Source organism: Schistocerca serialis, chromosome 11 (assembly GCF_023864345.2).
Source record: "Schistocerca serialis cubense isolate TAMUIC-IGC-003099 chromosome 11, iqSchSeri2.2, whole genome shotgun sequence".
Lineage (NCBI taxonomy): Eukaryota > Metazoa > Arthropoda > Insecta > Orthoptera > Acrididae > Schistocerca > Schistocerca serialis.
The window spans coordinates 55833720-55846596 of NC_064648.1; the positions used below are offsets into that span (position 1 = coordinate 55833720).

The window sequence follows — 12877 nt, forward strand, 5'->3', positions numbered from 1 at the left end:
TCTATAGTTCAATTAACTAACCTAACAATAAGTCGCTTACTAGGTTCACACCAGTTGGAATTACTTCACTTATGGGTCAAAGTCGAGAATTTTATTTCTTTTAATTTTGATGATAATGTCATCTGTACGAATCACCCTGATCTGTGACACATTCCGTGTACATTATTGTTAAGTGTGTGGTAGAAGTGCTGCTACAAATGTGAGATTGTGATTAAAGACAAGTATTTGCATACTACAGATACAGAAGTACACTCAGCATGAGATCGCAACTGAAGATACGTTCTAACTGAACAACTTGTATGACAGTAGAATGAGATTTCCACTCTGCAGCAGAGTGTGCACTTATATGAAACTTCCTGGCAAATTAAAACTGTGTGCCGGACTAAGACTTGAACTCGGGATCTTTATCTTTCACGGGCAAGTGCTCTACCAGAAGTACTGGCAGAAGTGAAGCTTTGAGGACGAGGCATCAGTCACGCCTGGGTAGCTCTGTTGGTAGAGCGCCTGCCCACAAAAGGCAAAGATCCTGAGTTCAAGTCTCAGTCAGGCACACAGTTTTGTATGACAGTAGTTCGAGTATCGTGCAGTTTACACTGGTGCAACATAGCACCATGCATGCTGCCAGTTATCAGGCAATGTCGGCGACTGGTTCGAACAACAGACGTTAATGCAACTGCATGATGTGCTAGACAATCAACACTATTGTGCCATTAGTGTCTTCAGAGAGATTGGGTGTTCACATTTCAAAATGCAGGCAGTCATGATAGGTACTGTCTGTATCCTTGTAAGTAACTTGATTATGTTGTATACGGTGAGACAGAGAGGTGATGTTTATTAATAATGGAGTGTTTTTCAGTTGTTGACATTTTGAAAAATCTATCGTGAAGTATTTTACAGACTTAATCCTCAAAATAATGGTTCCTCATGTTAGTTTACAGCTATCTCTGATTGTTGCAGTTGTCATGTGTTACCGGAGTAGTGATATGCAGCACGAAATGTTAGGTATAAATGAGTGAACAAAAGATCATTTTTCTGTGTTCTTTATTTATGACTAAGACATATGGTAAAACTAATTATGTGGTGTTTAATGCTGTACATCAGCGTTGTTGCAGCATTTCCACCAGCTGCTGCTCATTGTTCTGCATGGCGAGGTCCAGAGGGGTCCTCCCCCCGCCATCCCTGGCCACACTGTCAGCTCCCGCCTGCAGCAGTTCAACCGCCACCCCTGTCTGGCCCCACCTTGCCGCCAAGTGTAGTGGCGTGAGCCCCAAGTCATCTCTGCCATTTGGGTCAGCAGATGCATCCAGCAGCACCTGCACCAAAGCCGTGTGGCCATTTGCTGCAGCGAAGTGTAGGGGTGTCGTCTGCCTGCTGCCCCTGGCGTCGACCTCCGCGCTGGCCCCTATGAGGCAGCTGGCTGCCCCCACATGGCCCCAGACTGCTGCCCAGTGCAGGGCAGTCCGGCTGTACCACGCTCTGTCCCTCACCCCCACGTCCGCTCCTGCCGCCAGCAACCTGCACAGCTGCTCTACCGCCCCCTCCTTGGCTGCTTCTATCAGCCTCCTCCCTCTCTCTGCTTCAGAAAGCAACCTGCACAAAACATCAACACTCTTACACTCTGCTATAAACACTCAGACACCAAATGAAAAAACCATCACAGACGTAAAACTGTGACCAGTCGTGTATACACTTCTGCTTAACGACAAGTTACAAATCTAGAAATCTTCCCTCTACAATACAGATCTATCAGCGTATTGCTGACAGATACTTACCAGTAGCCCACAATACAAATCTGCAGCCACTTCCCATTAAAAATTGGTTCACTTCATCTCATTACTAAATGAGCTGTAACTTTCTCCTAATTCACTCCAAAGAGTCACCTCCTTTGACCTGTGAATCCTGTTGGTAACCAATGGTTGACCTCCACACGAATACAACTCTAACACTACCTTCTGTTGGCAGCAATCCCTTCTGATACTTATGAAGAAAACACAAGTAACTAATCACATTTCTAAGTAGTGAAATACGTCATTGCCTGTCAACAAAACGTAGGTGCCAACACTGACAACATTATTGAAAGCGAAAGCAGTGAATATTGGATCTATTACTGGGTTTATGTATTAGTCTACATCAATGTCTTCATCAAAACATTTCCCATTACATGTTATACATTTATTCCAGTGTTTGTACCAGTTACTGAAAAATTCTGGAATTGTCTATGAGATAACCCTTATCTCTCAGGGATGTGTTTCGAATATGATCTGTGTATGAAAAAGACAGGCCTTTAAGGTTTGTCTTAATTTTTCGGAACAAAATTTCATACGGGATGATCGTGGTGCCAAGGGCATGACTACAGTATGGTTTGTAGCCAAACATGCAAGAACACGCAACAAATTGTAAGCATGTGCATTATCACAATGCAGAGATGTTTGTTCCACAACAAATCTGAAGGGTTTTTTTTTTTTCTTCAGGCCAGTGGCGATGAGTTTTAAAGTTGCACTGCTTGCTGACCATTTCACCTTGTGACAGGAAGTCATGGTGCACTAAACTGTTGAAATCTAAGAACACTGTGAGAAACATGACATTCACTTTTGACCGTTGTTGGCCATCTGGAATATTGTCACAGACAATTGATTGTTAGCTCAAACATCATATCGTGAAACGTATTTCGTCTTCTTTTATGAACCTTTTCATAATCATCATCTTCGAAACATGTGTATCAGTCGTAAAGACTAGTTTTACTGATGGTAGACTCACCAAAAGCAGTATGTAATATTTCTAAAACCTTGATGCATTTCATTCCATTCTTGTAACAACATGTAATACAAATGCACTAACCGCTTTTACCTTAAACAAATAATCACCACTACTACTAACACACCAATAACCCTGTTAACATCTGACAACACACTAAATATCCTATATGCCTGGTGTACACATACTTTTGAGATATGTTTACCAACATGACAAATAAGTCATGCAAATGAGTTGTAGAACACGCACAACAAGTTTTACATCACTTTTGAGCACAAGAATTGTCGTGTTTCAACACATCCCATGAAAGGAAAGCCTTAAATTCTCCAGTATACCTGCAGTGTTTTTTGTTTAATATCTTATCAGACGGAATATATATGCCAATTTTGGAGGAAGTTGTAGACAAACACATATTCAGTGGAACAGGCATTCGGTTTTATATTTGTAACATATATGGGAGCCCTGACTTTTGATTCCTGTTCCCATGTTAATGTAATTTACTCCATAACATTGCATTTCAGGAGTGGGCAGTTGTCTGCTGCATTATGATAGTGTCAACTCATTTACATAGCAGTAAACACTGCCAGGATGTGTCTCCACACTGGGTCACTGCTGATTTAAAACATGCGCTGTGGTACAGCACTTTGAAAGAGCGCACAGAAGCATCTCATGACGTAGGTGAGTAGGCAGAGTGGGCACTCACTGGCTCGTTCACTCACTCACTCCACTGACTGACAACACTGCATCATGAACAAAAGATAGTCAGGCAAGGCTGCACCAATGTAAGTGACCTTTCAACTGTTTACTTGACTGCACTGTAGAATTAGCACGAACTGCCAAGTCTATATGCGAGTCTCTTGTGCTTCAGTATTCTTCGAATGCAGGTATGTACAGCAATGAGAAGTCAGACATGCTAATTTTATATCAAGGATGTCAAAGAAATTCTGTTGAAACAGGAATGTCTTCTTTCCATCATTGTCCATTGCACCAGAGCCTTGCACGAATAATTAGGTCACTGGTGCGATCAGAGAGCTCCAGCATCAGCACACAGAGGACAAGGACGAAGACTGTGGCTGACAGAGCACTTGAAGACGCTGTTCCAGCTACGATGCTTGTCAGTTCAAACAGTAGCATGAGACGTACCGATAGGAATGTGGGAGACGAGTGTCATTCGCACTCCACATTCACATAAATGTCATCCCTACTGTCTGTCAGTACATCAGAAACAGTCGAAGACATTATTTTGAACATAGCATACAATTATATCTATCTGATCTGCAGTGCCTGCACATGACACTAAAAATCCATGCTGGCTTGGTCAGGTACAATACTAACGACCTTGAATTGCGAATGTATGGTGTGGTATGATAGGAAATTACATTGTGGGACCTTACTTCATCAAAGGGGGGAGGTTAAATGTAAGTATATATGGACATGTTCTTACAAACATTCTGCCCATTCTTCCAGATGAAGTACCACTGGATAACTGACAGTGTATGTGGTTTGAACACGACCATTGCCCAGACTCTTCTCCTGCTGTAAAGCAACCACCAAATAAGTTTCCTGACTTCTGGGCAGGATGGAATGCTGCAGCACATCAGCAGGCAAGCTACCCTGGTTTCACTCCTCTATTACTCTCTATGGAGAGCACTGAGATATGCAGTCTGTAGTGAACTGCAACTATGTCAGATGATATGAGCCATCGAACCGCCATACAATGCAACTGCATATCATCCAACACATCTCCTTCTGTTCATCTATTTCTCAAACAGCAATTCCACATGTGGCTTGAGGTGGATGGTCCACAACTTGAGTACATACTTAAATTTAAAACCGCATTTTGTTCACAAAAGTATGTAGTTTGTGGGTGAAAAGTCATCAGTTACTTTGAACAAAACGTTTCACTTACTTAAAGTTCATTGCCTCTGTTTATAATGGCAAGTAGTTTATAATTTCGACCTGACAGTATATGTTTCACCATTAACAAGCACTTGTGTGCCTTCAAGCAAAGACAGGTTAAGTATTACACGGAGCTGACGAAAGTCGTGGGATACCGATGTCTACATACACAAATGGTGGTAGTATCGTGCACTCAAGGTATAAAAGGGCTGTGCATTGGTCGGGCTGTCACTTTTACTCAAGTGACTCACATGCAAACATTGCCGTCGCCTTAATGGCTGCACGACGGGAATAAGCAGACTTTGATTGCAGAATGGCAGTCAGAGCTAGACTAGGATTGTTGATATTTTTAAGAATATGGAGTATCCAATACATGAGTATTTATTAAAATGTTTATATCGACTCTTGATATATTGAAACATATGTGTCTATCGGTGGACAAAATATTGGGGCTCTCCTGTCTATAAAAATATCGGCTACACGTTGTAAATATACTGCTGGTTTTCGAGCTGTAGAAGTATCTATTTATTATTACATATTCTGTACATCAACAAGGTAGCAACCCGCCCATCTCCTTTAGAGCAAGAATTGAAACGAAATGTTGGATGTTCACGCATGCCGATAAACACTTCGTTAAAAGTGGTAACTCCACGCAAGTGGCACAATGAAAGGCATCTGATGGGTCAATCGTTTGGTTTTGTCGCATATATAGGATTTGTCTGATACGCTTCATGTCGCCTTCCCTGTTCTTTCATTTCCGCAAATGCCAGCGACCTAGCAGCTGTAGTGTCAAAATTGCATGGTGAATCTAAACATTTGCAGTTACTGTTGGTAGTGCTGGCCACCAATTATGTCAGCATTTCCCCTCACATGTCTGCGCCCACTGCAACTACCATTCTCGACATTTACATTTTTGTTGTTGATTTTCAGCAACTGTTTTTAAAGAATATCGATTCAAAGAAATAGCACACTAGTTGCCACAAAAATTGTGTTTTAACGCCACTGGTGTTCTGTTTCTTATCAGTCTTGTTACTCCATTCAAACCACCACCCCCAGTGCAATCGAAATTGTTCTGTGCCACATATACATGCTTTACAGTGTCAAACAGAAAGATCGGAAATGATGAAAGCTCAAAATGTAGTAGGACCCCTTCACACAGTGGAAGTAAAATTATGTCCTACTACAATTTAAAAAAATACTTCAAATATTTTTGGAAAATTGTGAAAAAATATACTATAAAACTGAAATATCAGCAGTTGATATTGCTGTTTTGATATCGATACAATGATATATATCAGTGTCACATTTTCCAACAGTATATCAATATTTTTTGGAGAAATTAATGATATATTTTCATTTCATCATGCAACTAAGCTAGATGCATGGGAAATTCCATTTTCGAACCATTCCAACATCCACAGTGTCAAGAGTGTGCCAAAAATACCAAATTTCAGGCACGGCCTCTCATCACTGAGAACACAGTGACCTACTGCCTTCACTTAATGACCGAGTGCTGTGGCATTTGCATAGAGTCGTCAGTGCTAACTGACAACCAACACTGTGTGAAATAACCACAGAAATCAATGTGGGACATTATGAAGAACACATATATTAGGACAGTGTGGCAAAATTTGGCCCTAATGGGCCTTGGTAACAAGACCGACGTGAGTGCCTTTGCCAACAGCGCAACATCGCCTGCATTGCCTCTCTGAGGTTCGTGGCTGTATCAGCTGGACACTAGATGACCGGAAAACTGTGGGCTGGTCAGATTAGTCCAGAGTTCAGTCGGTAAGAACTGACGGTAGGGTTTGAGTGAGGCGCATATCCCACAAAGCCATGGACACAGGTTGTCAATGAGGCATGATGCAAGCTGGTGCTGGCTCTATAGTGGTGAGGGCTGTGTTTATATAGAATGCACTGGTCCTCTGGTTGAACTGAGCCAAACATTGCCTGGGAATCGATATGTTCGGGTACTTAGGGGAGGCCATCTGAAGCAATTCATACACACTTCATTTGCCCAAACAATGATGGGATGTTTGTGACTGGCATTGCACCATGTCACTGGGCAACAAGTATTTGCAACTGGTTTGAAGAACATTCTGGGAAACTCAAGCGGATGATTTGGCCACCCAGATCACCTGACATGAATCTTGTGCACTATTTATGGGACATAATCGAGAGGTCAGTGGTAACACTTTCGCAATTATAAAGGGCTGTAGCAGCAGCACGGCTCTATTTCTGCAGGGTACTTCTGACAACTTGCTGATTCCCTGCCATGTCTAGGTCCACCACAATTCAGGAAGTCTCCCATGACTTTTTATCACATCAGTGTATTATCATTGACAGTATTGCAGTGGCTGTGTTGTTACGAAGACCAACAAAATGTTCGTTTGTGAATTTGTGCATATCCAAAGAAAAATGCACTGCAGCGGCTGCAGCCATTATGAAATGCGTGAAATGCTTTTGCAGATGTGAGTACGACAGCCTTCAAGTCCATAAGAGAATGTTGGCAGTGACAATTCATGCCAGACCTGGACTCGACCCCAGATTTCCCGCTTTACGTGAGTGCTCGCCTTAACCACTTTTGCTATACATGCACAACTCATGGCCAGACCCAAACTTCCAAAATGTCATCATTCATGCATCACTAACTGTACTCATACACACATCAATTTCTGTACTGGGGAGGACGCTTTGATTGAAAGCCATTGACTGATGTGGGGAGATAAAACAATGAGGCAGTGCCTCTGTTGATCAATTATTTCGTTCATAACAGATGTAGCTGTCGCAATACCTGCTCCTTGAGACATGCATGCATGTCCGAACGAGCATTTCATCATTCTTCTTAAAAAGTTTGGAGACTTGAGCAAGAAGAAGGAAGGAAATCGGCTCGTGGCATATATATGCTGTCCAGGGAACAGTCCAATCCATGAAGCTGTCAGGTGTTGGTTAGGCATTGGTTGTACCATGACTGTCACTGGGTAACAGCACAAATTCCAGACAGTTACTGGAACAGCAATTAATAGCAGCCAGCAGTAGTATAACATATCGGCTGAGAACTGTTTTGTCAGTTACTGGGGAATACGCTGCTCACAGTTGCTCACTGGGTTTGCTGATATTTCACTGAAACACCATGATGCTAGCTCCAAATGATGATATTTTCTCGTGGAAGTTCGCATGCGGCACCAGACATGAGTAGGACACAGCCCGACGTCTCTGCACTGAGAGCTGCATCCACAAGCCTACGAAGAACAACTGGCCACTCACATCTTGTTAAACCCTTGCCATGTACTGCTACTGTGATTCCAATGGAGCTTGTCGTTACTCTCAATAATCTTAGCCTCATCAATAATTTTAGTGTAAAATCCAGTAGTAGCATGAGTAACATTCACTATTAGTGTGTAAGCTGGGCTTCACTCCTGTGGAGTCAGGGTGGTTGTTCTGGTGTCGCTATTTTACCAGTAGCCCACAGCGATTCTGTGGAGCGAGTGAACAGGCTGTTCACCACGTAAGAAGTTTATATGTATCGAATGTTCGCACATTTATTGGGCTATGCAGGTGGGCATGGCACACAGGCAGATTGTGTTTCCATCAATGGCAGCTGAGATTCGCGATATATGCAACAAACATACCAATATATGAAAATGAACAGGTGTTTCAGTATACTGAACTAGGAGAAAAGAACGAAATCAATAAGGGAATCTGATGGGGTTCTGGGCAGTGGAACACAAAGAACTTAACACTGACAGTTTTACTGGCCAGAACAATGGAACCCTTGCTTCACTAACACAATAACCAAATTGGATAACAACAATAGGAAGCCGTGGGACCCACTGCAAGTAGATACACACATTGCTCATATCGATGGCTGACCATTCTAGATAATTTGAGTTATGGAATCCTTGAATCTCTGTACAGGTGGGAGCAATGAATTTTCTTAAGTCAATTCATACATTTCACATGCCGTTTAAGTTACAACATATGCATTGCACCCACTTTCCCACCTGAAAGTTGGGACACACTATTCCATAACGTCTTGCTGCATTCTTCTCTGATCAGTTTCAAATGGCATGCTGAATAGTCACACTGTTGGTCGTCCTATGCCCGTGCAGGTACTAGTCTGGTACATTGAGCACATTCAAGTTAAGAGGGAACTGCAGTGTCAGTCTAGTCCCAATGAATACATCTTTTAAACCTTTCAATTCACTGTCAGACAAATTTTTGTTATACAGCCAACTGTCTATGACCGTACCGTCGGTCGCTTATTTCCAATAACAGGGAATAGTTATGTGAAAGCAAGCAAGAGCGGCATAAGAGAACTACAGCTATAGTATGAGCACTGCTTCTGACCAACAGCTTGTTAAAATGTCTTTTGCTCAATTCCTGGTCTGCATATAAAAACCACACTCCTTTAGAGCAAATTATCCCTCCTTAAAGGTGTGTGATACAACAATTTGTATCACTGGAAAATTCAGCCTCTAGATGTATGTTTGTTCTATGCCTATAAAATGTACTATCGCACTATCTCCATGTACACCTTCAAGGATGGCGAGTTTCATGATAAACTCCATGACAGACTGTTTTGCATTCGTTTGCGTGCCATCAAATTCCATCAGTTGTTATCATACCGTTACACGTGTATCATTTAAAAGAGTGGATGCTTAGCTGAATGTTCTGAACAGTTTGCCTTTGTGACCTTTTATCATTTGTGCTCATGGTTCAAGTTAATGGTCTGCCCTGAACATTTCTCGGGTGTCGACAATGTCTATTCTGTTAAGTGTAATAAGTGTGTCGTATAGGAGGTTGATCTCTGAACCTCACGGAAACATTTTTCTGTCACCCTCCTGATGAAGATGGTGAGTCATTAGCAGTTAAAATTTTTTCCATCAGAAATGTTAACACTTTCAAATGAGTGAAAGGCAGTCTGTGACCTCGCACTTAAAAGAGGTTTCTTGTGAGAATACATTCACGTGACATGTAAGTTTCGTTGAATGTCAGTGCACTGAAACCTTGTCTTCTCACCAACTTCTTTTAGGACTAATTTTTAAGGTACGTCAACACCATCAAGAGCCCCAGCCGCATTAAACACACCAATTAAATGAAGAAGTAATTTTTCCTGATAGCTCCAAGCTCAGCTACATCGAAAATTTAAAAAATTTAAATTAGAGCCTTTCAGTGTAACATTTGGTTGACGCGGCACTGAGAGTTACTGTGAATGTACAAGTCGTGCATTGGCAGTGATGGTACTCACCGCAGGCGGGAGACGGCCGAGTCGTCAGGTGGCGGGGGAGTATGGCGGGCAGCTGCGGTGGGAGTGCGGTCGCAGTCGCTGAGCGGCTGAGTGCTGTGGCTGGTGCTGGTGGGCCTGCAGTCTGCAGTGGCCGGCACGCTGAAAACAAGAGGCACTGCGTCAGCGGGTGGGCGCACAGGGTATTGTGGGGGGGCGGGGGGGGGGGCAGAAGGCCGCTTACTGCAGCTGGGCAGTGGCAACACGACACACGTTGTCTGTGACACTGGTAGGGAGCCTGAGTTCAACAGCCCACCATTTTGTCAGTTTACACACTGGTTTTCCCAAGTTCCACCATAACAGCAGCTAAGTGTACCAAACAAAAAATTGTTCAGAAAGAACAAACCAAAGGTAAATGTAAGGGCCCAGTATCCCTGGACTGACAGGATTATTGAACAGGACACTGCAAATACGTCACTAAAGCAATACTCAAACTAGCTCATTTATCAAAGACTGAACTATAACAGGCACACATAACAAACATTAAGACAGCAGATACTTAACTTTGCAGGGAAGGTATTTCAGATAAGACACGAGAGAATGGAGCTAAGCCAGAGGAAACTTTTAGTCATTAAAAAGTCATCATAACATTTAAATTTTGTCCACTAAATAGTGTTGATAGACATGAGGAAACAACACACTTGACTCAGTAGGCCCATACTAAACATCAGACTACAATGCCGAATGAGTACGAGGAAGATCAGTAATGAGGACAACGTAAATATGTTACCGACATCTTGTAAGAGGCAGCCACGGAATCAGAATTAAAAGTTCGAATTATTCACTGTATTCAGTGTAAACATATTTACATGTTTTTGAAGGAAAAACACCTACACAAGCTAATTGATTTCTGTGATAGCTCCAGGAATCATGATTGCACAAAGGGAGTAAAATTACTGAACAGCACCTCAACTGTACATTTATTTATTGAAGATGTGACTGGTTCCTGCCTTTAGTGTTTGACTATTTTCAAACAATGATGTGTAGAGATAAAATTTAAAAATTTTCATTTACACAGGGAAATCACTGAACACTAAAAAGAGTGTGCTTTGCAATGGCGTATCGTTAGCCACGGGGCTGCCAGTGCCAAGCTTTGAAGAGCTATGCTCACCTCAGCTGTGAAACTGCTGCTGATGGCTGAGAAGCCATGGGTTAAATTTCATGGAAGAGGGCGCGTGACATCAGTGGGAAGAAATTCACATGTAAAGCTATGAACATCTATTTTTAAAAATAAACAACAATTTAACCAAAATAGGGCTTCCTACACCCTACGGATATCGTGTATTTTAAAAATAGTTTTATAAAACTAATAATAAGCCTATCTAAGAGGTTAAACTGTAACCCAGAACCTCATTTTGAGGCGATTGTTTGCAATACAAAGACACTGTTTCCATAGCAACTGCTATTAAGTTATCTCACATATTCATAATGGCCCATCGGCCTGGAGACTTAGGGGGCCACCGGCAATGACGTTCATCTTCCGGTCCTTCTCTTCCAATCCAGCATCTCAGACCTCACACGTTGTCACTTATCTGTGGGGCTACGTAAAACATTAAACTTCTACCTCCCCATGCCTGACACTCTTCAAAGTCTGCAACATCGCACTGTTGAATCTGCAAATTCTATAACAAGAGACCAGCTGCTTTGTGTGTGGCAGGAAATGAGCCCTGCTTTGATATTTTTGTTCAAATGGCACTGAGCACTATGGGACCTAACATCTGAGGTCATCAGTCCCTTGAACTTAGAACCACTTAAACTTAACTAACCTAAGGACATCACACACATCCATGCCCCAGGCAGAATTTGAACTTGCGACCATAGCAGTTTCGCGTTTCCGGATTGAAGCTGCTAGAACTGCTCGGCCACCACGGCCAGCTGATATTTTTTGTGTATCACATGGTGCTCACATTCATTCAGTGCATTAAAAGTTGATTTCTATTTCCAGGAATGCTGCAGCTGTGTGTCTTTTGTATTATGGAAGCAATACATGTGAAATCTGTTGCCTCTTTCTGAGTAGCCCTGTACATAAGTGATGACTTTATGGCAGTTGCTATGCAAACAGCATCTTCGCAATGCTAACTATTACCTCGAGGCGGTGTTCTGGGTTACATTTTAACCTATCATATTGGCTTATTATTTAATGTATCAGAACTGTTTTTAAGACATACGAAATCTGTAGATTATACAAACCCCTGTTTTGGCCATTTACAGTTACAATTTTATACATTTTAAAAAATGGATATTCAGATCTTAACATAGGAGACAAATTGCCTCCCATTGGCTAACACTGATGCTGTTTAACCTCAGCCATTGGCAGCAGTTACACAGCTGAGGTGAGCACAGCTGTTCTAAGTGTCTTCACTGGCAGCCCCACGATACATTGTTTCAATGCACACACTTTTTGATGTTTGCTGACTTCCCTGTGTAAATGAGAATTTTTAATTTTTACCTCTACAGAGCATTATCTGAAAATGGCCTACTTCTAGAGGTGGAAAACGGTCATATCTTTAATAAATGATTGTGTCGACGAGACATTTTTACAAATTTTGCTTAACTGATATACTGATGTCTCCCAATAATGTTATCTAAAAATTTTGAAGGAAGTAATTGTAACATCAGCTGTCTGTGTCTTTTTCCTATGAGATTTAGAAGCTAATGTCTGCAAGCTGAGTGGCAATCTGAACTATATTTACATGTAATAATGAGTAACAAGATTTCTTGAAAAGAAATAGTTGTGACGTGTTTCCGTTTCAAATATTAATCACCATGTTAAATTACATAGGAGGATCATCTGTTGTCATATTACAAGAAACAACTATTTTTATTTGATTATAAATAAAATTATATATAAAATTATGCCACATTCCCCTGTACTCCTTGTACATAGTAGAATAAATTGGCTACAGAAATTGCTGGCATACGCCATAGACATACCAA

The 12877-nt window shown here is 41.7% G+C and overlaps 1 protein-coding gene across 1 annotated transcript in view; it reads right to left on the bottom strand.

Moving 5' to 3' along the window:
* Window positions 1-1042: 1042 nt before the first annotated feature.
* Window positions 1043-12877, bottom strand: part of LOC126426431 (uncharacterized) — a 49586-nt gene continuing 37751 nt past the window's right edge. The window contains exons 4-5 of the mRNA XM_050088348.1: window positions 9905-10042; window positions 1043-1590 (exon numbers count right to left, since the gene is read on the bottom strand). Coding sequence (XP_049944305.1) covers window positions 1098-1590; window positions 9905-10042 — 631 coding nt within the window. The 3' untranslated portion in view covers window positions 1043-1097. The remainder of the gene's footprint in view (window positions 1591-9904; window positions 10043-12877) is intronic.